Source organism: Drosophila biarmipes, chromosome X (assembly GCF_025231255.1).
Source record: "Drosophila biarmipes strain raj3 chromosome X, RU_DBia_V1.1, whole genome shotgun sequence".
Lineage (NCBI taxonomy): Eukaryota > Metazoa > Arthropoda > Insecta > Diptera > Drosophilidae > Drosophila > Drosophila biarmipes.
In genome coordinates this window covers 23,490,666-23,514,726 of record NC_066611.1, presented here as the reverse complement: position 1 = coordinate 23,514,726, position 24,061 = coordinate 23,490,666, and the positions used below count along the sequence as shown (strand labels likewise).

The window sequence follows — 24,061 nt, the reverse complement described above, 5'->3', positions numbered from 1 at the left end:
GCCTATTTTCTGAGCACAAAAAGCGTAAACGCCGAACACGTAAAACTTAGATTAGCGCCTTTTGTTGGCCCACAAGTGTCATTAGTTAGCGCAGGATACGCTGTATAGGTGTATGTCTGTGGAGCAGGAGGTCGCGAAAGGCAGCCGGACTGGAGTTCTAATTAAATAGACACGACAATGGCTCGAACCGCAAAGTTAATCATATTTTAATGTTCCATCCAACCCCGAGGACCTCGATGGGTGGGCTGGTTTCAGTCTCTCCCAAGCCAAGGGGCCCGTGGGCTAATTACAATAACAAGGCCGAGGAACTCCCAGCGATACGGCGGTATTGTCATTAGCCAGGACTATCAGCGAGGACTTCGATAGCCATCGGAGGTTCCTTGCTATTCCTTTGACCCCCAGTGCCTTCGCTCAATAATTGAACAGCAAACGGAGTGGAGCTGGAATGTAATTTATCTAATGCAGTCATTAATTTCGTATTAACAAGGTGTGGAAGGCATATTAAACTTGCCAAGGTACGCGACCTCGTATATGGAGAGAGGATAATGGAGTGGTAAGAGAAATGAGCAAACTGGGCCACCTTTGAGTGGTAGAAGTAGTAGAAATAAGGAAGTATTATAATGTGATTAAATGTTAGCTGGACCCCCTTATAAAGGGGCATTAGGGGAACGCAATGTAGGGTTATAAAAGTGAACTTGTTTAACCTTCTTTCTATGTGACATTATTGATATGTTTTTCCTTTCCCTTACTAAACGATAGCCTACAATTTTCGCCAACTTTATGAGGAAGTGCACTCAGGTGAGGTACAATAGAGTAACTAACTTTCCAAGGGAAAATTGGCTCGTTAAAGGATAAGGTTTGTGGGGGGACAAGGGGCTCTTTGATCCCCAATGCGAAAGTTCGGATTACTCGCTCTTTTCGGGCTCCGCTTTCAGTCATTAAGGCCGTATGCCTCCGGGTTTCAAGTTCAATTGTCCTTGGGTTGCACTGGCTGCGACCACACCCCCGTCACCACCCATGGCACCACCCATCTCCACCCATCGCCACCCACTGAACCCACCCATGCACTCCAGTCGCATCTCACACTTTCGATGCGAGCTGAGCTGAAAGATAAATCTACGAATGTCGCAAACGAATGCCACGTGACCTTTGACACATTAGTGTCAGTTGTGTGGGTGGTCGGGTGGTCGGGTGGTCGGGTGGCTGCGTTCCTCGGGGAGGGGGTTTAAAGCAGAAACCAGAGCGGGAAATCCAAGTCAAAGGACAAACAGCATGACGAGGCAATTTACACAATTGTTGTCAAATTAAAGTGCATCCGCTTCGTTGGTCATTTAAAGCCGGAGTCGTGAATACCCATCCATCGCAGTTATGAGGACACCCCCGGTCTAATGAGCCCGCCACTCCGCCACCATCATGTACGCTTCTCAAAAACAGTTTCAGCCTGATTTGGCCAAGAACGGGGGCCACACTGTTGACGGTAATAAATTATAAAACGAAACTAATGACAAAACATATAAACACGAGGAGGGCGGCGGGTGGATGTGGCTGTGGACTTTGGATTTCGTATTGGTTTCGGGTGGTTTCACCATCGTCTGCTGGGGATTTTAAAATAAACATCCTCGCAGGGGAGGCCGAGCAATTTCGACCGCGTAACGAGCGCAAATTGTTTGCCTCCCGGGAGGCTGTAAAGCTATCTGCGAAGGACACGTGACCAGGCTGGAGAACATATTTGGTGCATCATCCCCCGGCCCCGGTTTCTTGTTCCTTGGGACCTTTTCCTGATTATTGTTTTTAGCTTTCCACTAACATGCGCCCGGTCATCAGCTGCTTTTCAGTGATTTTCAAAGGGAAATTCGAAGTCAACAGCGGAGTTAATTAGCTTTCTGTGGGTTCTCGTTGTGAACTGGTGGTTATGTTTATTTTTAGAGAATTTTAGCCTATACTTAGCTCTCTTAAGAATAGCATTATTTTAGGAATTAAATAAAGCTTCCAACTCTCCTTACACATTCATCCCATTAATTTAAAAAAAAGTAAAAAATAATTTATAATCGTTTATTCAATAGGTCCGAAAAAAGTAACTGCCTTTAAGCTATATACATTAAGGTGTTTATTTGCCTAGGAAAACCTTAAGCACAAATAGAAAACTTTTCCTACTAGCTGCGATAGCATTCACCCCAAGCTTTCTAGCCTGCTAAGCCATGATTTAATATTACTCATACGCCATGTAAGTTAATTAAAAATTCTTTCGAACATGAAATTAATTTTTGCCGGCGCGTAGCGCATTGCCTCACCTGGCCAGTTGATCTTTCTAGTTGGCTGGCACACCTGCAAGTGTCAGGGCTGCCATCGAGCCCCTCTCTGGTCTCTCGGAGGAGACGTCGCGACGTCGTCGAGATCCACACAATTCGATAGTGCAAAGTGTGCCGCAAACCGACACACACACAGCATACACAGCGCACGGCACTCGCAAAATCAAGAAATCAAGCAGAAATACTTTACAACGCAGCAGCGCTGCGGCAGAAAAAAAGGGGGGGATAAAAAACCAAAAGAAAAATTATTAAAAAATAATTTCCAGAAATTGCTTGTGCCGTCTCCCTCTCTCTTTCTTTCGGCTCTATCCGTCTTTCTTTGTTGCCGGCGCACTTTATTAGATTTTTATCGGGCCCATGTTTAAAATGACTTGAGGTCTTTGGTATGTGCCCAGCGCCTGTGAGGAGCCTGAAAAAGTGAAGAAAAAGTGAAAAACAAAAGCAAAACAGCAACTTGCAGCCAAGTTGCAACTGCAGCGGAAAACATGGCCACAACTTTGGCGAGGTGTGGCCAAAAAGTTATCACACAAAAGAGCAACGATTTTGGGTCAGGGAAGTCAGTTACTGCTTTCTAACATATTGTTCTGAGGAGCCGTGGTCGAAATCTTTTATTTAAAAATATACTGTACATAATATTACTCTCATGTTAATATTACTAAGTGTTTTTTTTTGCTCAGCCAATAGGGATTTGGCCCTTTCTAGCTGAACATTATCGCATACTTGGGAGCTCTGCAATCCAGTTTGTGGTTTTTATTCTAGATCTTGTTGCAGGTGGCTGTTTGGTGACCCCGATTCTCAGAATGAAATACCAGTTCAAAGGTAAATAGTTCCCAGAGCATTCTTAGTCACTGCTCCATATCTCCCCATAATAGCCCCAGTTCAATCGCAACTCCCACTCGCTGCCCGTCATTATCATCTGGTCGAGGTGCATTTATAAGCCATAAAGCGGCGCAAACGCTCGACAAATTGCATTTAAAATGCGAAGAAGCCCTGCGGCCTCATCGACTCGCTCGTCGTAATCTACGACTCATCCAATTTGCTGACACCCATCAATCACAGCATCAAGCTCAAATCGCTGAGTGCTCGGTGGGAGGGGGCGGCGGTCGGGGCGTTGCCGGGGGGAGGGCGCTGTACAAAATGATCGCCGGTTCATGCGCTCAATTGAGCATTCAATCAATGCGCACGCCCCAACGCCCAGAGAGAGTTTTTTTATTGTATTTTCCTCGGTTGTTCGACTCTGTGGTTTGGTTTTTTGGCTATCCAGCAGCTGGCACAGTAGTCGGACCTAGAGATGAGATAAAAGGGTCGTGAGAGGACCAAGCATCTGACCAGTAATACACTAATTAAATTACGATGGCTTCTGTAATATAATAATGAACTTAACTCCAGCGAGCTAAGGATCAATAATTACACCTGCTTTCATCTTTAGCATCTCTTCTTGAAACCGTTCAATTTAATTTATTTTATTAGGGATTTCATCCTTTAGTTACAGTGGCTTACAATCAGCTTAGACTGGTAAATTTATATTGATGCAACAAAGACTTGGCGCCCAACGTAGGGCCCTAAGAAGCCCCTCCTTTCGTGTCACGCGACCGCCGCTAGCTAGTGGTTTCCTGTGGTGGCACCACCATCTGACATTCAATTAAGCCGCACGAAGAAAGCGACGGCTGTCTGCAATCTGAGAGATCTCCGGTGGGTGTTGCACTTCAGTGGTTCGATGGTGCGCCGCTTCGGTGGCTCAATGGCTCGGCGGTTTGCTGGATCGCTGGCTGCTGCACCGCACTGCACCTGTACACATAATTTGCCTATTCATGTATCGACGGCATCGGCATAGGCGTCGGCGGCTTTTGAAATCAAATTAACAGCCGCAATAACAGCGGATTTCTTGGAGAAATCCCACCGTTTTCTGTCCGGTCATCTTTGCATCAGCAGTTTTTTGGTGCGCGAAACTTAAAAGCATTTTGAGTGCGTCTTTAACAGAAGCCCGATCCCCGCGCTTGTTGATTGATGTCAAGTTAAAAGTAGCAAAGGCTGCGTCCAGGCGGCACCTTATCTTTTTGAGATCGGCAATGCCGTCATCGTCGTCCGGGATTTTTCCCAAGCCATCTCCTGGGCTTCCGTCAAGGTCGCCGAGAACCTCGTGGGCTCGGTGCAGAATAAAGGAGCACTTTAGGCTTACGAATCTACACAGGTTTTGCTACTACATGTTTCTCGGCTAGATCAAGTTAAATTAAACTTAGAAGTAATTATCTACCTACACATTATTTTTGGAAAACGCAGTAAATAAAATTCACAATCACTCTTTACAAATCAATTTTCTAGTACACAAACCATCATACCATTGCGACCATCAAACGCAATCACTTACAGAACTGGCCCAAAATTCGCATGTGGTCTACAGTGAACCCCTGCAAAGTGGCACACAACTCGGATGACTGGCTGGCTGGCAAAGGAACAAGGCCCTCCTGGCCGCAGCTACTTATTTCTAAGAAATAAAAACCGCCTGGGCGTGTCGCCTCCGCCCGAACCGCCCAGGAATCCAGAATCCAGCCCAGGAATATTCCCGGAGTCTCGAAAAAGTCGAGGAGTCGAGGAATCGAGGAGCTGGGGAACTGAGGGTCTGGGCAGAAAAAATGGGACCTGGCCTCGCGGTTGGCTGGCATCGCTCAGTTCAGCACAGCTCAGCTCGCTTTGATAGGCCTCCGTGGCCCTTTGGCACTCATGCGCGCCACTTTCAATAAAACACCCACTTTTCAGGGCCGATCCCTGCCCTGCGTCTTGTATTTTGGCAACAGCTCTCCAAAAATGCTCGCCGCAAATCAGTGGGAAGGTACAAAAAGAAAGGAAAAAATGGCCCAGTCAATGAGCAACCCTTTTTAGATTAACTGCCTGCTTACGCACTTGGCCAAGACGTGGGCGGCGAGGGCGCAGCTTTCGCTTTCGTTCGTCGCTGAAAACGAATCGCAAATACTCTGGGCTCAAGTAAAAAAATTGCACTACAAATCTTGGAGCCACTAAGTGTTTTTCTAAGTTTTGCTAACTGATAACTCACTGGATTTGTTTTATCTGGATATCTGCTGAATTTTACGTAAATTCCCAAAACGTTGAACTGGAGAACCTTTGTTGTCTAGAATTAAGAGATAAGATAAGATTGTTCGATCTTTTTGTAGCGTTAAACTTGGAGAATTTGGCCACCTTAATGAGAACAAAATCACTCAATCTAACTAAAACAAGTAGCTATAGCTTGCAATTAAATTTAATTTATTTATTTTAAACTATACTTTGAACATGGCCAAACTTAAAACTATTGATTTCGTTATTTGCCTACCTGTATCAATATTGTTCCCGTTGACTTACGCTGACCAGGCCAACAGTAACTTTGTGTGGGTCAACACAAACTTGGAAACCACCATTTCCGCTTAAGTTTTCCAACTTTTCAGTGGCCTATCGATTCGAGGCCGTCGCATATGCAAGCGACCTTATGTTTTCCCTTCTCGTGCTTTTTGAGGGATCCTTTGAATCGACGATGGAGCGCGTGTGTGTCAAGCGAGTTGAAAAATGGGTGTCAACGCATGAAAAGCAACAAACAGTCATTTGTGTGCGGAGGCAGGATTAAAGGAGGAAGAGAAAGGCACGGGGTTGGGGGCCCAGGACTTCAAAGAGTTGGCAAACTCAAATAACCCGGCGCAGGAGCAAAAAAGGGTTCACGAAATTGCCGGGCGACGGCGTCCATTCATTTGAATGCACAGACGTTCGACTGATTTTGCGTTTTGTGTTCCAGGATGTGCGTGAGCAGAAAGGACTCAATGGATGGGGCCGGGCAAGGACTCGAGGCCTCGCCCCTCGCCCTTGCTCTCGCCTCGCCCTCGCCCACACTAATGCTAATGCGAGAATGCAGGCAATTGGAAAATTTATTCAATTGCTGGCAATTCAACTAAATCACTCATTGGCTTTATTATGTGCGCCTAATTTAAATACACGCGCTGTGCTCTGTGACTTTGTCGCAATCACCAGGCCAGGCCGAACCACCCACAACCACCCAAAATAAACCACCCACGTATTAGCATCGGGCTTCGGCTTCCCAGCTTTGGTGGAAATAATTCGAAAATTGAAATTACTTTGTCTTCGGCGGCTTGATTAAAGGCATATTGCGCCATCGTCAGTCGAAAGGAGTCGACGGCGTCTGCTGAGTCAGCCCAGCCATTCAGGCTATTCACAAAGTTATTTCGAGGACGAGGAGCCATTCAAATGGTTCTTTTGGCCATAAAGAGCCGAATGAAGTCGTTTTGTCCAGGTAGAAAGAGGTATATGCAAATATCTACGGGATGGTAACTTGCTGGCAGGCTTTCAATAGCTTTAGCCAACACTGCTTCGAATTTAAAATAGCTCAAGTGGCTTGAAAAACATTACTCAACACTGCTTTTTATTCAAAATTTGTTGGATTCTTTTCCTAGGGTATTTCTCCTGAAGAATGATAGGTGGTATTTATCAACACTATTTAAGATGGTCGGCAGCAATTCATATTATACTTAATCGTTTGTCGTTTGTTGGAGTCTGAAAGAATTTCGATTCAAGGTTGGCATTTCCAACACTTTTTTCAGTTTTCCCTTTATGAAATAGGAGGACTTATTGCTATTTATTTAAGCAATTTGTTGCTGCCCCAGAGGAGTGGGATGCAAAAAGTGTGCATTTACCAACACTATTTTGAGGGATTGTCCCTTTATGTTGTATTTTGTTATTTTCTGGTTGTTTTTGCTTGGCCCTGCCCTACTCACATTTCAATGTCCGAACGGCAGCCCAGGAAAGACACTTGAGAACCCGAGTCCGAGGCGAAGTGGGAACCCTTTCCTTTATAACATGTCGGCCACGATTCCCGGGCCCAGAAACAGAAACAGAAACAGAAGTAAAGACGCTGGACCTTACGAATGGGAGCAAGGGCAATGCTAAAAATATTTCAAATACGATAAATCAGTTGCCATTACACACGCGGCCGGCCAAGTAAATTAGCCCGCGGCATGAAATATTTCAACTTAATATTTTCTTTTCCTACATTTTTGTGCCTCGACTGTTGCTGCTGCTGCTCCTGCTTTTGCTTTTGCTGCTGCTGCTGCTGCTCGATAATTATAGACTACAGTTAACAGGCCGCATAAAGCATAAATGGCATTTCATATGGGAGCACAGTGCGGAGCAGACGTTCGGGCAGCTGGGCCAAAGCCTCCTTCTGCCATGTCAATTGATATGAAATATAACAAAATGAACTAGGGATAAGGAAGAGGAAGGGGAGGGCGAGTGCTGACATGGTGGATCCTGGGACTGGGTCTCGGAGTGCCCGGTGTACCTGGGAAAGTCGAGGAGACTTCCCGTCAGGTGTGGCAGGATTCCGCAGGCCGGGGCGATGGCGAAATCCGATCGCTCGGCTGGCTAATCAATGCCGAAAACGGTGCCAGATTGCATCGCTCGCAATCGCATCAAATGTATCTCATTCCGCAAGTGCGCACAATGCGACAGACGACAGGATGTGTCGGGGATATCCGCTGCCGCATAAGTCTCTCATATTCAACGCTGTTTTCCTCTGTTTTCCTCTGTTTGCATTTAATTTTTCCGCTCCGGCAAGATGATAAATGCGATCCGCCGAAATCGCATTCAATATTCATCGCCGGCGGGGGGAGGTGTCGCCGAACAGGAAGCCCGAGCTTGACACATGAAACGTCCTGTGCCATGAGGGGGAAGGGAAGAAACAGAAACACTTTTCGCCAGGACACCGTCATACGAAGTTCGCATGCTCTTCTGGGGATTATATACCTAACCGAATTTCAATACTTTGTATCAAAGTATCTTTAATTACTATTTTTTAGTATTATTGAACCCAATATACCAGCCCTGTTCTAATCTTATTTTTTTTATCCTTGATTTTTCCTCTTTCCTTTCATATTTTCAAGCCCCATCTCAATTCTAGACTGAGATCAACATTTTATAATTATTTCTTAGTACCTTAACTTTGATCTAATTTATTTTCCTTACAGCACTTAAAAGAAATTAAAAAAATCCTTCCTATTCATATTCATATTCATATTTTTATTTGTACTTTTTTTCTTCCTTCTTTTCTAAGGAACCTGCAACCCTACCTTAATTCTACACACTTCCATTGATTTTTCCTATCAGATGATTATATCACCCAAAACTCCATTTAGAGCCCATATTACCGCTCGGTTCGCTCGGTTAGTTGGCTTCGTTCGCGGTGCAAAAGCAATCGAAAAGTTGGAAAACTCTGCGGGCCCAGCGGAGCGGCGGAGCCCGATGATGTATACACTGGTCCTTATCCGATTTTCCCATTGTTTGCCAATTGTTTGGCGCTGCGATTCTCGTTTTTATGCACTTTTTATGTATATCGAGTACATGATTGTGTTGCTGTTCGACAAGTTCATAAAAAATGCAAACACGCTGCTTCAGCTGGGATGTTTGTCCGCCTGTCCGTCCGTGATTTATGCCCTCGCGCAGCCCGGCTCTCCTTGGCCCATTGTTGAGGCCGGATTGCTGAGCTGGGCTCTCCCGTCGATTGGCGCCAAGTCGCAGTCCGGGGTGCCCGGTCCTGGCTTCCACTCCCCGACTGCTGAGTCTGAGTCCTGGTTCCCGAGCGCATCGAACACTCTACTGACCGTGCGGCATCCATTTCCACTTCCGCTTCCGCTGGCCATGTTTTCTCTTTTTTCCCCTGCCGAGGGCTTATAAAAAAGTTTATGCAAATCTGTTGTTGTTTACTCAGCCAGCTTTATGTGGTCGTTGTTAAGTGTCGATTTCGAGTGGAGAAAAGTCGGGAATGGGCAGCTCGAGTACCACATGTATTTGTATTTCGGGGTGGAAAACACGGGCCACATCTTTTGAGTGGGGGAAAAGCTTTTCACGAGCCCATCTCTGGATTCATTAGCGGGCAGTTAGGAGCAATCAAGTATTTTATAACGCTCAAATGGCGAAAGTTTGCAGTTCACCACGAAGCCTGGCAATAAAATGTGTGCAAGGATCGTTAAGTTTAAGATCTCAGATGATGTGTTGGGAAATAATCATTGTTAAATACATAACAGTTGAATATTTCTCACTAGGATGCAATCTGGAAATGACTTACAACCTTGTGTGCAACCACTGACCGAACCTTAGTCAGCTTTAGGAATAGAACGACTGCCCTGCCCTCCTCCGTAAACTAGTCACCTCTTGGGACAGGCTAATCTCAAGTAAAAATGCGAGTTTCCTGAGCACTCATTGGGGCCCGGGCTGAGCGAATTTGTATATTTGTTTGGCGACTCGGGTTATTGTGGGCTATAAATAATGGGAATGGCGCACTCGAAGGCCATTGTGCGGGACTCCCTATCTTTGCTGTACTTTTTCACACATTGTTGTTAGGTCGGCGGGTTCCACAGATCCCAGACACCAGGCACCAGGCACCAGGCACCAGAACCAAACCCAAAAACCTGGCCAAGCCGAACCGGACTTCACGGGCCACACACTTTGTAAGTGTTTTGCGGTCGTAAATAACCTCGAATAGTTCGCAGTCGTTGCTGAAGTTTGTTACATGGCATAAATCAAATTCTTGATTTATAATAATTGCAAAAACACTCACTCGGGCCGGGGAGCGACGGGAACTCGGAACTGTCCGGCACATGTCAACCGACCTGGGTTCCAGGAGGAGTTCCGGGGAGCACGGGCACTGCATATGGCGTAATTGTTGGCACACACGTCAGCGCCAGGCCGGCCAGGCCGAGGACCACAAGGGATCCAGCCCGGCAGATTGCATAACCCAGAGCTAGATATGTCATACAGGGCGAAATAATTTTGAGCCTGTGCTATAACCCGGATGTACCATAGCCCGACATTTGCCATAACATTAGATGGCAAATGTAAGATGAATACTACACTTTAGCCATAAATAATGTACATAGTAACGCTATTCTACAAATCGAAGTAAGCCAAGGTCTAAGAGTCTTAACTATTAAGGTAACAACTCATATTAAGCCCTATGTACGTGAGTTGTATGATATAAAGTAGTATTTTAACAAGTTTCGAAGAACTCTAACTTCATTTGGTTCTAATAGCCTAGTATTTGTTCAAATGTCTTAGTATTTCATGAGGCTTATCATATGAGGCATATTACACTTCTATAAGCCTTTCAAAAAAATCTCAAAGTTCTTTATTTTTTTTTACACAAAACAAAATGTAGGCTTTTTTGTGTTTTTGTTCTTCTAATAAAAAACTACAATTTTTTAAGGTAGGTATTATTATTTTCAAGATTACCTTTATAAGGGTCCCAAGAATTTTATTGAAATAATTACAGATTACAATTACAGACTCCCAGAAAACACTTCTTGAACTCGTAAATAAATATAAAAAATGGCAAATGCCCTTTTAATGCTAGTTATACACTCATATATCCCTTCAAGGGACTCCCGCCCACTTCCCCCAGCCCCGGAGTCTGATACCCTGTATAAACGGAAATCACACTGAAAAGCAGGCGCAGCCAATCGATTTATCCCCTCCGAAGGGGAAATTCGGAAAGGAGGAAAGGGAAAACTTAATCAATTCGCAACGCTTTTTCGTGGTCATAATGCGGCATTCATATCCACAAATACACATGGAACTCCCTTTGGGCCCGGTGTGGGCGTGGCAGGTGGTGGTCGGGGCGCTACACGGTGCGGACATTTAAATGCATTTAAATAGATTTTCCACTTTTCCTCTACTTTGCTTGGGTTTTTATGAGCCCTATGCAGCAGGAAGCGGAAAACAAAACACTCGCGCGCTTGTGTGGGTGGGCGGAAATGGGGGCGGCGTGGGCGGTAGGTGGTGGTGGGGCGCGGGGCGTGGTTCATGTATCGATAAGCCGCAGCAAATCGAAAGAAACATTCTTCGACACAAACAAATAGGCGAAGCGCGAACAATGAAATCAAATTAAATGCAGCAGAAAAGGAGCAATTTACTCGAGTCCTCTATGTTTTGTCCTGCGAGCTGAAGGCGCCTGGTCATTGTGGAGCCATTAGCGGTCCCGCGCTCGCCGCTTTCCCTGTTTTCCCTGCTTTCCCACTTTCTGTGCCGTCAGCATGAAAAGCGGAAAATTTATTGACTGCACATATGTCGCACTTTTCCCATTGGCTCCTGCCAACGGAACCCCGTTGTTGTGTCCTTAATGTCTGCCCCCGCCTAATGCACACATAAATATTTTAATTTGTATGCCGCAGATGCCGTTTGGCTCGATTGAGTTGTCCTCCGCCCGACGGCGATGAGGTCCTTATCCCTTTGGCCACTTCAGCGGTCGCATCGAGCCCCAATCCCGTGCAATCCCTCATATCCCCGACGATTGTCACGGTTTGATGTGCCCGACAGTGATTGGGTCACGTGCCGCAATCCACAAAGGACTCCTTGAACGCCAGTTCATCGATTGGGCTCATCGGTATTCATCAGGTCCTTGAGTGGTAATTACTTTATACTCTGAATATTGTATAATTTCATGCTTAGATAGTGAAGGGAAAACAGTTTACAAGCAAAAGCTTAAATAGCTTTCGTAGCCTAAACTATGAATGTAAATTCAGGAAAATATTTCATTACGTAGGTGAGTTGGCATTTTTTAGGTTCTGAATAGGACAAATTAGTTATTTGATATTCCAAAAATGTTTCAAGAGAGAGAAAGATTGCAGATTTATACAAATCAAACACTTAGGTTTACCTTTATATATAAAACAGAGTAGTACTTAATTTCAATCTATTTTATTTATTTTTATCTATGAAATCTCATACGATTGTTATGAAACATGAGTAATAGTTTAATATGGGCTAACATACCATTGTAGACACAAAAAATGTCTAACTTCGTCGATGCATTGTACATTTTTATGTTTATAAAATACAACAATTTATTATTTCTGCTCAATCAAACATATTATAATGAAAGGATTTAAAGTTACCTATAATGTCCCTATACCATACACTAATTCACAATAGATCTCCAGATCCATACTTCTGCTCGATCGGAGCTCGAAAAAGGTGCCGTAAATGAAGAAATTACGCCCTGGAGTTGCCGTCATATCTGCATTCTAACCCCCTGGCAAAGTCAATCCGTCGCTGAGCTGTTTATCTGGGGCCTCCGCCAATCGGGACTGCGATCTCGTTGCGCGATTATCCCTTAAACACATGTCATCTTAGCCCCGGCCCTCGGCTTACTCCTAGCCAGCCCTGCTCCCGCAGCGGGCCAAGGAAGCGGGCCATATGCCGCAGCCAGGACCTTGGACCAGAGGACAAAGGGCCCGGGAACCCACACAGGACTCGCCGTTCCCGACCGCAGGACACAACCGAAATTCATAATCACCGATGACCATGTCCAGCACGCCCACCGCCAACGCCCCCCGGACAAAACAAAAAACGGCAGAAGGAGGGAAATGTGAAAAGTGGAAAGTAAAACCAATAAATACCGAGTGCCGATGAAACATAAAACATTTTCTAGTTAAGTCATGTTCGATCATCCCGGCCGCAGGACCTTTTTTAGACACGCTTGCTTAGCGCAGGCAGCGAGATAATCTCAACTCAATTTGCAGTCCCTCCAAGGACCAAAGGACCTCTGACATGCCGAGCGCCGAACATCAAAACACGGTTTCTGTGGAACTGTCAGGGGCGAGCGGGGGCGAAAGTCAAGTGCGCCGGCGAGGCGATTATTTATAGCCCCGATCAAAACTAGAGCAGTATCTGGTTACCCCAAAACCTCGGCAGCGCCACTTGAGAGTCAGAGTCCGAGTGAGATCCCTGAGATGCCTGAGAGCCTCGAGGATCCCGAGCCCCGAAGCGTGCCCAGAAGTCGAGTTACTCGAGTCGAGTACGTGTGACAACACTTGGCGTTTCGGTGTCGGCTCGGGCCCTCGAGTGGCCATAGGTGTGGTGTCAGCTAACCACAAATTCCGGGAACTTCTCGGCTGCTGATCCAGTGCCCCGCCGCTGTCTAAGTGGTTACTCATGTCCGGGCGAGTGGTTACTCATGGTTCGCTCTGTGATGTGATTCGTAATTTGTTAATTTGTGTTTTCTAACAGGTCCTGCGGCAGTGCCCTTCCCCATAGCCCAAGGTAAGATCCTCTGAATCTCACACGATTGCTGGGAAACTTCACGAAAACTTGTATTGCAGTTCAACATAGCATTGTATATAAACACAATTTGCCATTCCTTGAGTATTTTATAATATTTTTGCTTTGATAAGTTCAAATGAACTTAATCTATAGAAGCAAATTAATGAGAAGATACGCAGAAAAGGACATTCTTTTCATGCCCAAGGTGAGATCTATTACATCTCACACAATAGACATGAATCTTTATAAATAGTTGTGTTTTAGTTAAATATACCATTGTGTACATATAATCCCTAGGGAAATGTAACGCTGTTTCAAGATCTGAGCCCTACCAGATAAACAAAATCATTTAGAAGGCCCCGACCAACTGATTCTCCACCGATTCCGTAACCCATACTTAAAATTACACTTTCGCCGGCCAAGAGTTGGTGGAGAGCACTTTTCGAGCCATTAACCCGACCAAAACAGAAAGACGAATACCTCCTGTTCGGGTTACCTCCTCTACGCAATAAAAGAAGACAAAAAGAGACGGGGCGACGCGAAGAAAAATTAACAAATCATAACATCATCATTTATCATCATTAAGCTGCGAGATTTTATATTTTGTATTTCTCGAAATACTTCTTGCATTTCTTATTTCGAGACTTTTCCCTTTGGGTATGCTTTATCCTCCTCGCTGACCGCAGCCTTCAGTTATAAATCAATCAGATTTTGTTTGCCATTTAGTGGAGCGCCCCGCAGAGGTGGTGGGGGCGAAAGGGTTCCGGGGCTTGGGGACTTAACGCGGCCAACGCGGCGTATGATTAACGTGCGTGTGAAGTTGTTGGGCTGCCCCATCGCACCCTCCGCTTCTCTATGGAGGGGCTCTGCCCCGGCTTTCCGTCTACGCCGGGCCCTCGCCCAATCCCAGCCGAGCTGCGGTTGTCAACCGCTGCACAGCTGCATCGGGGGATCGGGGATCGGGGATGGGGGATGGGGGAACCGGGTAGCCCAGGGATGGGGCGAGGAGTCGGCCCCAGCCGGGGGCGTGGCGCGTTCGGGGGCTTGGCGCTCACTCAACTTGAAAATTGATTGATGCCCGGGCAGGGCAGCATAAATCAATATTTTATATTGGCCGCAATCGATCGGCAGCGCTATCTGCACCGCTCCACGGCGGATCGGATTGGACCGATCTCCTCTCCGGCGACTCGATTGCCAATCTTCACGCCATCATTGCTTTTGGTGCCTCCCTGGCCGGGCCAAAGAGTCTCCCATTTAATTACAAGCCCTCTGTGGGCAACTCATGTTGGGCTGGCCACAGTGGGATAGTCGGAGGGGCTAAATTGACTCTCATTGGCTGCCTTCAGACTGAATATGCGCCCGTTCTGAGTTACGATCCCCGGCTGAACTAGGAGCGCGCTCGGGGGAACGGGGGAACGGGGGAACGAGATTAAATTAATTTAGCAGCTGGAAATGCCGAGAGATAGGGCCACCTGATGCAGATCTACAAATGACAAGGCGAGACAAACTGGATTTCACTATTTTTAGAAACACAGTTCCCTTGAACCACGCAGGACTGTCGTGGAACCCAGGACACTTTGTATGGCATCAAGTAATCCCATGGATATCAATCAACTTCGCAGGATAGTTGTGAAACCTAGAACACTTTTGTATTTCGCATAAACATAGCATGAAGCCATCCCATGAGATCCAACCATCTTTGCAAAAAGGGAGTTCGAAGTTGACGATGCTCACTATATATAAAGAAAGAAATCACCAAAACCACATGTGATTGCTATGAAACTTGGTACACATATGTATTTCGCATAGATATAGCATATAGCATTACATCGAGGAATCCCATGAGTACCGAAGATCCACAGTGATACTTTTGCAAAACGAAGTTCAAAGTTGACAATGTTTTTGCAATGTTTTTTCTATAGCGATGGCCGATGGCTCGGCAGACAGGTATAACGACGGCTCTAGGAAAGTTCCTATTATTCAAATCCCAAATCCCGCCGAGATCAGCGCACCCAGAGCAGATCGGGTTCGCCGGAAGTCGAGAGCTTCCTGGTCCCTCTTTATGCGCACGAACCACCCCTGGTCGAGATCAAAACAACCCCGAAACCGAAACCGAAACCGAAACAAAACCGAACCCATGAACCCCAGCACAAGGGTGCGTCGGGATCGGGTGCTCCCCGGAATAATGAAAACTGGAATGGCTTTGTTTTCCGATATAATTTTGTTCGTTTTTTATTGTTAGGATTGGTTGTATGGGGAGTTTGTCGCCTTGTTCCTTGCTTTTGTTGTATATAATTTATCTTAAAGACAATTAACAATTATTATGGTACACAACTAGATGGTTCCAGGGTTCTACATGGTATGGCTTATAAAATGGTATCTATGTATGTACAGACATGCAAAAAAAATTCTCTTAACTAGGTTTTGGGCAAAAAAAAATGGGAAAAAAATTCAAGTTCTAGAGCTAGTTAATATAGTTAATATTTAAGTAGGTATGCAATATAATATAGTGTCTTACGGGGTAACTGCGATTTTTTTTCGAATTTCACATATATTTTTATATCAACAATAAACACTGAAAAAAACACACTAGAGGTTCGTTCTACGCTTGCTTTGTTGCCTTCTGGGTTTCGGGACTTATGGCATTTTGTTTTTCAACATTCAACTGTGTAACAATCTGGGAAGGGGAACCCCTCCTAGGGCTCCTAGGCGGTGGCATGCGGGTGGTAGGCCGCTGCCCAGGCGTTGTGATGGTGCGGATGCGGATGCGGATGCGGGTAGCCGTAGCCGGCGGTGCCGGCTCCAAAGTCGGCCGGATAGCTGGCCGCGTACTCGGACTTCATGTGGCAACTGGAGCTGGAGTCCTGGCTGGCGCCGCTGGCCAGTCCGCTCATGGTCAGGCCGTACTCCGCCGCCAGCTGCGACTCGCTCTGCATGGCCAGGGCGGCGTAGTGGTGCTGGGCCAGCGCCGCCGTGGCGGAGGCGGCCGGGGAAGCTGCCGATCCGGTGGCGGAGACGACGGCCGCGGCCGCCGGCGATCCGGCGCTGGAGGACGAGGATGAACTGGCTGAGGTAGTGGCTGGTTGTATGGCACGGCTGCTCCAGGGCTCCACGTAGCTGCTCGTCGTCGCCGACGACTGATGGTGGTGATGGGGCTGCTGGAAGAGAGGCGGCGGTGGCGGCGGAGCGTTGGCGGAGGAGGAGGTGGCCTGCTGGTAGAGATTCGCGTAGGGCGCGTAGTTGACCAGCGGTGCGCCGCTCTGCTCCGGCTGCTCCTGCTTGAACTCCACGGGCGGGGTGAGCGGCGGCTTGCCCGCCTTCTTCTCCTTCCTCTCCAGCTTTATCGCCGCGGCAGCCTGCTCCTTGGCCTCGGCGGCCAGGGCCTTCTTGCTCTTCTTGTCCTTGAAGTGGGTCTTCTTGTGCTTGCTGAGGTGGTCGCTGCGCGAGAACTTCTTGGAGCAGATGGGGCAGGCGTAGGGGCGGTAGTTGGTGTGCGTCCGCCCGTGGCGCTGCAGCTCGTCGGAGCGGGAGAAGCGCTTGCCGCAGGTGAGGCAGAGGAAGGGCCGCTCGCCGGTGTGCCACCGCAGGTGGGTCTTCAGGTGGGACGCCTTGCCGTACAGCCGCTCGCAGCCGGGGATGTGGCAGATGTGCTGCTTGCGCCCGCGCTCGTCCGGCCCCACGATCGGCGGCAGTCCGCTCATCTCGTTCGTGCAGTTGGGGCACGTGCAGCGAACGGAGCGCCGCTGCAGCTGGGTCTGGAAGGCGATGTCGTCGAAGTTGAAGCCGGGATAGCTCTGCGAGCTCCAGGGCTGGTAGAGCCGCTCCTGGTGCGAGAACCAGGCCGCCGAGGAGGACATGCCCACCGCATTGCCGTAGTAGTCGGAGGCGTACTGGGCGTACGGGAACTGACTTCTGGAAGAGCGAGGAGGAGGGAGCGGTTAGTTCTGCATTGAGATCATTTGCTACTGTTAGTTTCCTGAATGTCTATTAATCACTTTAGCACTTATAAATGTTTAACTAGCAGCTGTGATCACCTTGTAATTACTATCATCAGAAACAAATCGTTTTGAGGCAGTACAAGCGATGCCCACATCAAATTAACCTATAATTTTCACAGCTTGGATATCAGATCTGTGTTTATGATGGACTATATGAGGTGTATTTTTAGAATTATGTTCGAAAATATTGTGTGTATAGGATTCCGTCTTTAGGATTTTCACTGATAGGAAATAATAAGTGATCCTAACTTTAAAGGTATCCATAACTTAACTTGAGTTGTGAAAATATGTGGTATCTTTCAGGTATTAATTGGATATCATAAAGATACTGTTTCACAACCATCCTATGATAACTCTTAGATATCTTTAGATCTTCAAATAACCCAACTAAAATATGATGCGATATGATGCTCCTATCTCAAAGTAACCTAGAACAGGACTCTAGCAAATAGTAACTGTATTCAATAGACCCTATCTTTAAGGTATGGAACCAGTAGAACTCTAACCAACTTGTTATTTGAATATCTAATATGATCCCATATCTTTGGAACTCTGTTTTGTTATGCCACCTTCGCAAGTGATACAAAATGAAAACTTAACCAATATCAACTGTATTTAAGATCTTTAAGTTACGGAACCCCTAAGCTAATCCCTGATCTCTGACGATGGTGTTACAAGGATATCCTTGGAATTCCTCATATGTGAACTTGGGGTAAGCTATTCCGTCTACATTCAGTTTCAAAAGGGGAACCTAATGGGGTACCATGTGGATATTTACCTTGGGGCTCCCAGTCCGGGGTAGGCGGAGTTCCAGCCGTAGGCGGCGCTGGCGACCGCGGCTGCTCCCAGGTCCGCCGCTGCGGCCGCCGCTGCTGCCGCCGCCGCCGCCGCAGAGGCCGCCGAGGAGGACGACGGCGAGGAGGCTGTGGAGCCTGCCATCGCTCCTGCTCCTGCTCCCGCCACTCCGCCCGCCGCGGTGGGTGGCGGCACCAGGGTGCCGCTGCTGATGGGCGTGGAGGGGCTGGCCGTGATGGAGGCGAACGACTGGGCGGGCGAGGGGAAGATGCTGGGCGAGACGGAGGCGGACGAGGGCGCCGACTGGATGCTGGAGTTGGGCGACGCGGTGCCCGTGGAGGAGGCCTGCGGGTAGGGCAGCTCCAGCTTCATGGCCGGCTTGCCCACGGAGCGGCCGTAGAGCGGCGAGCTGCCGGAACTGGAGCCGGAGCTCGAGGAGCCGGACAGGGACGCGGGGGCGGACAGCAGGGCGGCGGCGCTGAGGAAGTCGTGGGGCTGCTGCTGCTGCTGCAGTTGCTGCTGCAGTTGCTGCTGCTGTTGCGCCTGCTGCTGGTGCGGCAAGTGCTGCATGTGCTGCTGCTGCGACAAGTGCAGCTGGTGCTGCGCCTGCTGCATGTGCAGGTGGTGCGGCTGCTGTTGCGCCTGCTGCTGTTGCTGCTGCTGTTGCGACTGTTGCGACTGTTGCTGCTGCGCCTGCTGCTGCTGCGCGTAGGGATTCAGGTAGTTGCAGGCCGCGTCGATCATGCTGAGGGCTGGCTGTGGCTGTGGCTGTGGCTGTGGCTGCTGGCCGTGGCTGCTTTCCGGACGAGGTGGAAACGTGGCTCTGGTCCTCGGCACTGGCTACTGGGCTGCGTTAGCACCTCCGCACATTGCCCGCGCGCACGGCGGGGATTCGCTCGCGGAATTATGGCACGCTTTTCACTTAGTTTGTAATTATGGTCTTTGGCCGCGGCACACTCGTAATTGCAGGCACATGCGGTGGCGAGCACGGAAAAAACACAAACAAATTGGGCGACCGAAATTCGCCAGGCACATATGTACCGCCGAATGTGTGCGAATATGTATGTGGTGTGGATATATGGGTATATGGATCCAACGAGCGAGTGGCTCTGCTGCTGCTTCCTCTTCTTGCTGCTGCTGCTGCTGCGCGTGATGTGATACAACCACCGGTAATTATCGTCGATTGTCGACTGAATTCCAAAACGCGGCGAGAGAGTCTAGCAACGTACAAAACGAATCACTGGCTGCGGGCAGCGGCGCGGGCAGAGAGCGGGGCAGCGGCTGCGGCGGCCGGCGCGCTGCTGCTGGCCTGCTCTGGCGCACGCCCTCCGAGCCTCTCTCGCGCGGCCCGCGCTCTGCTCTCTCGCTCGCGCCGCTCTGTGGCTACGGGCATGGTGGTTGTTTTTTGCTGCCTTCGGGGCAACTCTCTTCGTCCCGCTCGCTCGCGTGGCCTGCCGAGGCCCGGTCCCCGGAGCAGCGCTCTCTGGCCCTCTCTTTCTCGCCGCGGCGGCGCGGCTCTCTCCCCGGCGCTGTTGTTGCTTCTGCCGCCGCGGGCGTTTTTGTGTGTCAAAGCAATTGGGTGAGCGCGCCGTTGTTGTTGCTGCCTCGCGGGCCCATGTGCTGCTGTTGTTGCTGCACCCGCGGTCAAGCTTTAAGTCCAGATACAAATAGCTGGACTATCTTTAAGATACATCTCTGTGGGCCAAAGATTGGCTCAGAACTTTTGGCTGGGCTGGGCTTGGGATTATTTTGGTTGATTTTTAGCTGAGCCGGTTGAAATTAAACGTTTGAAATTGGATATTTTGGGGATTTTACACTTTTTTGCATTTACATACCCACCCACAAAGTACTAACAGGTTTTGCTTATCAACAATTAATCATACTTTTAATATACAACTATTAACACATATAAAAAAGCATTTTAATTAGTTAGAACATATATTTTGTGCCTGAAACTATCCCTTACTTTCTTTTCATTGCGAGTGCTTTCTTTTTTAAATTTCTGTGGGAAGGGAGTAGCTTACTTGTAGATTTAAGAAGACATCCCACGTAACCGCAAGGCCTTCCTTATGGGCACGAATACCTGCTTAAGCCCCCATTATCCCCCGCCCCTCAGCCCTTCAATTTGTTTCGACGAAAGTGAGCGGACGGAAGGCACGGCTCATCGGTTTAATTAAATTAAAATTTCTGCTTAATGGCTTTAATTTTTCATTTGCGCCCGCGGAGAGGAGGAGCGGCGGGCGGGCAGGGGAGCGGGCATCAAACATCAATACAATAACAATAAAAACTAATAAATTTGTGGTCGCGGCCCAATGAAATAACTGTATTTAAAGGGGCGTTGCCCAAACACCACGCGAGAGAGACAGCAGCGCTCTCCTGCGCTCTGCCTCTCTCGCTCTCTCTCTGCGCCCCCTCTTATTACGCGGCGTCTTTTTATTACGCATACGCAGCGTGGGCCCGGCCAGTTTTACGACTGCTGCTGCTGTGAGCAGATAATGATGCCTCCCAAGGGCCTCCCGACTCCCGACTCCCGACTCCCAACTACCCCTCGGCGGCCCAGGGAGCCCTAAAGTTGGGCGATTCTCGGGGCTGTCAGCCACCGCAAGGAACTCTTCTTATAATGCCCCGATTGGCATGGAACTGGGCATGGCCCTGTGTTGCGAGGAAGTACACTTGCATCCCAAGTATTTCGGCATTTCAAGCTTTGCTTGTGCGGGAAAACTAGAACTGAATGAATAACTTATCCTAGGGATTGCTCAATAGCTGGGAAAGCTGGCTTGGCCTTAATTTATACTTGCATCCTCCTGCTTAACTGTCTTTAAAATGATCCGACTGATGTGGAAATTGGTATGCTCATGTATTTTGATTAAATACTTGGGCATCCCAAATATTTCCCCATTGCGAACATTGTGTCTGTGTGAAGAACCACTCGAGGTAAATCGTATTATAAAGATTTTTCGATTGTTGCGAAATTTGGTATGACATCAAGTCGTGATAAATCCTTCTGTATCCCAAGTGTTCCGTCTACGCGGATGGTTTTTCAATAAAGAAAACTTATTATCTCCCTTCAATGTCATGGGATGGAACCCCAATAAATACTTAAACATTCCTTTTTAATCCACTCCAGCCCCATATACCCAGCTTGGGCTCTGCTGGGTATGCTACTGGGACTCCCGGGCAACGTGAAATGAAACGGAAGATACAATTATATTGAGGCGCGCAACAACAAGGAGCCTCGGTGGTCCCCTCCTGCCCGCTTCTCCCTGCCCCTGCCCACCCGCCTCCCCTGGCTCCCTTGGCTACCGAAGATTTATGACACTGGTGAAGTCAACTAGACTTGAAGACCGTCTGCCTGCGCCCGCCCAGCCCCTCCCTGCCAGGGACTTCTCCTTGTCCTTGCTCCTGTTCTTCCTCTGCGGTTTCTTCCTCTCGTTCTTGTCCTTGGGCACAGCGCCGCCGCATAATCAATTAGCAAGAGTCGGCAGCCACGGCAAGGAAAGTTCCCACTGTCCCTATCTACAGCCACCGCCCCCCAGGAGCCGCCCACTCTTGGTTCCACTAGGTCAAATGAGGTTGGGGAATCGCTTGGTAATGCTTTTCAGGGGGGAGTAGTATGTACAAAGGCCTTAGAGGGAGTTCGAGTTATGCAAAAAAGATAGTATGTATGAATGATGTATAAAGTACTCTTTGGGATAAGAACGTGGTAATGTCGGGTATTTGAGAACCAGGGAAAAGCCTTAAATGAGGTACTTAGATCTTAGTAAACCCCTCGCTTACTCTTGAGATCCCAACTGAATCGGACAAGAGTAATCTCTATAAGCAGTAGGCAGATATACCAATCAAATAGGGGAAACCTTGAGAGATCTAGGGCTACATGTGGTCTGCAAGCCTTCAAAAATATCTCAAAATGCGTCAGCTCATCTCACAACCCCCTCCCTCGGATCGGAACCAGATCGAGAGGCCAGTGATCTGTAAATCTCCAAATATTGTGCAAACGAGTGCTAATCTTGTGAGGAAGCGACTCCCTGCAATCCTCCTCCCTAGTCCACACAAACACAGCCAAGCCCTCGTCCCCACCAGAGCCGCTCAGAGCCGCTCGCAGCCGTGCCCATCCAAGGCGATAATCAATTGATTAGCCGCGACGAGCCCACCAAACAAGGCGGAGACCGGAGGCCAGCACCGGCCCGGGCCAGGTAGCGGCCCTAAGCCGGGCCTAAGCTGGAAAAGTTTTGACTTCGCCGCATCAAAGCTCCTCATCCGCGGGATTTCTCGCTGGATCGCCTCTAATCCCGCGAGCGGGCAGCCGGGAACCGTCCAGGATAATCCCGGCGTGTTGTGCTACCTAGCCCCCGACTCGGTTACGCCTGAATCGTAATTATTGATTCTCGATCCCCGGCAGATCAGTGCGACACCCTCTGGCTTCGTACACTCAGAGAAAGGCGGTGCTTCATGCCTTCCAAGTATGCACATTAGTACCTAGGATTTGAGTGTGTACAGTTTAACTGTTTTAACTGATATTAAATTATTGATATGGTATTTATTACTGATATTAAAAAATGTTTATAGCTCAACCAAGTTTTTGAAAGTGTTCTAAGCTAGTTTTTATTTTGGCATTCCTCAGTAGTAACTTAAGCAAATTAAATGCAAACAACGTTTTTTATGTAATAACAAAACTTCTAATATTGAAAACATAAAATTTATTTCTTTAAAACAAATTCTTTCTATATAAAAACATGTCTTATAAACTATTATATAGTAGTTGACTTCATGCGCAGTGTTATGGCGCCTTGTGACCAGAGGAATCACCCGCATTTTCCCCCGGTGCAGCTATATGGCTCTGCCAACGGGTTTTGGTGGTCTCGGATTAAACCGCACACCTTGACCAAAGGGCCTGTGGGCGGTGGGCGGTGGGTGGCTGGGCGGTTTCGGGGCTGCCGCGGGGTGCCATAAATGCATAATCCACGTTTTACGATCGCTTAGCAGGAAAAGTCAAGGCACCGTCTGCGGTAATCCGGAGGAGAGGGCCAGGTAGGCCGGAGGGCAGGAAAGTATTCAATTGAATCGCTGCTCGCCGGGGTGGTAATCCTTCCCCTGCCGCAGGACCCGCAGCCTCAACCCGTTATGCAGATTTGTGTTAATTGGATTTATGGGGATTTTCGCATCTAAATCCTTTCAGTGTCTGCAAATATTTGGCCTTTCTAGCCTCTTCGGCCGTTCTTCGCCGTAGATTAGATGAATCTCCGGGGTTTTTTCGCCAATTGACTTCGGGCACCTCGAATGCCCTGCTGCCGGGGCCCATCTATCTTTGACTTCTGCACAACCGCCGACTGTCGCCGCAGTTGATCTGGGCCTTGCAGCCCTGCTAATCGCTGTCCTTTGCTATAATACCCAAATAATATATACATATAATACCCAATCCCAAATGCTCTCGTCACCATTTCAAACCCATCCCATATTAGTACTATTTTTGTTCATCTGTGAAGAGAATCTTTGAGATAGTGGCACTTTCCATCTATCCCCATATCCCCTATATCACAGTCTAAAATGCATGTTTGATATTATTGAATTTGAGATAATTACTCCTTGCATCGTCCCAATAATGCTGTATTAAATTATAATAGAAAATATTATTTTCAATCCTCACTGGCCTCATCCACGAGGTGCAACAGGTGGCAGGGAGTTCCTCCGAGCAGGTCCAGGCGACGCCCTCCACCCTTCAGCCTGTCCGACGACAGATTGCGCAATCCTCGGCCGCGTCGCAAGGTCGAGCCGCGCCCCTTGACCTTTCGGGGCGCACTTGCGGCCCTCCGCGGGATCGCAGTCGGCTTGGATCGGTCTCGGGCTCTGGATCGCTGGATCGCTGGATCT

General features: G+C 48.2%; 1 protein-coding gene across 1 annotated transcript; it reads right to left on the bottom strand.

Moving 5' to 3' along the window:
- Window positions 1-15,602: 15,602 nt before the first annotated feature.
- Window positions 15,603-19,369, bottom strand: LOC108023239 (transcription factor btd). Its single transcript, XM_017092517.3, has 2 exons — window positions 18,177-19,369; window positions 15,603-17,312 (listed from the first exon to the last, which is right to left on the bottom strand). Exons 1-2 carry the CDS (start codon window positions 18,935-18,937, stop codon window positions 16,106-16,108), a joined length of 1,968 nt encoding a protein of 655 aa, XP_016948006.1. The 5' UTR covers window positions 18,938-19,369; the 3' UTR covers window positions 15,603-16,105.
- Between the last annotated feature and the right edge of the window lie 4,692 nt (window positions 19,370-24,061).

Coding starts and splice junctions, on each gene's coding strand:
- LOC108023239 (XM_017092517.3), bottom strand. CDS start 18,937: ATGATCGACGCGGCCTGCAACTACCTGAATCCCTACGCGCAGCAGCAG. Junction 17,313..18,176: donor CCCGGACTGGGAGCCCCAAG/GTAAATATCCAC, acceptor TCGCTCTTCCAG/AAGTCAGTTCCCGTACGCCC.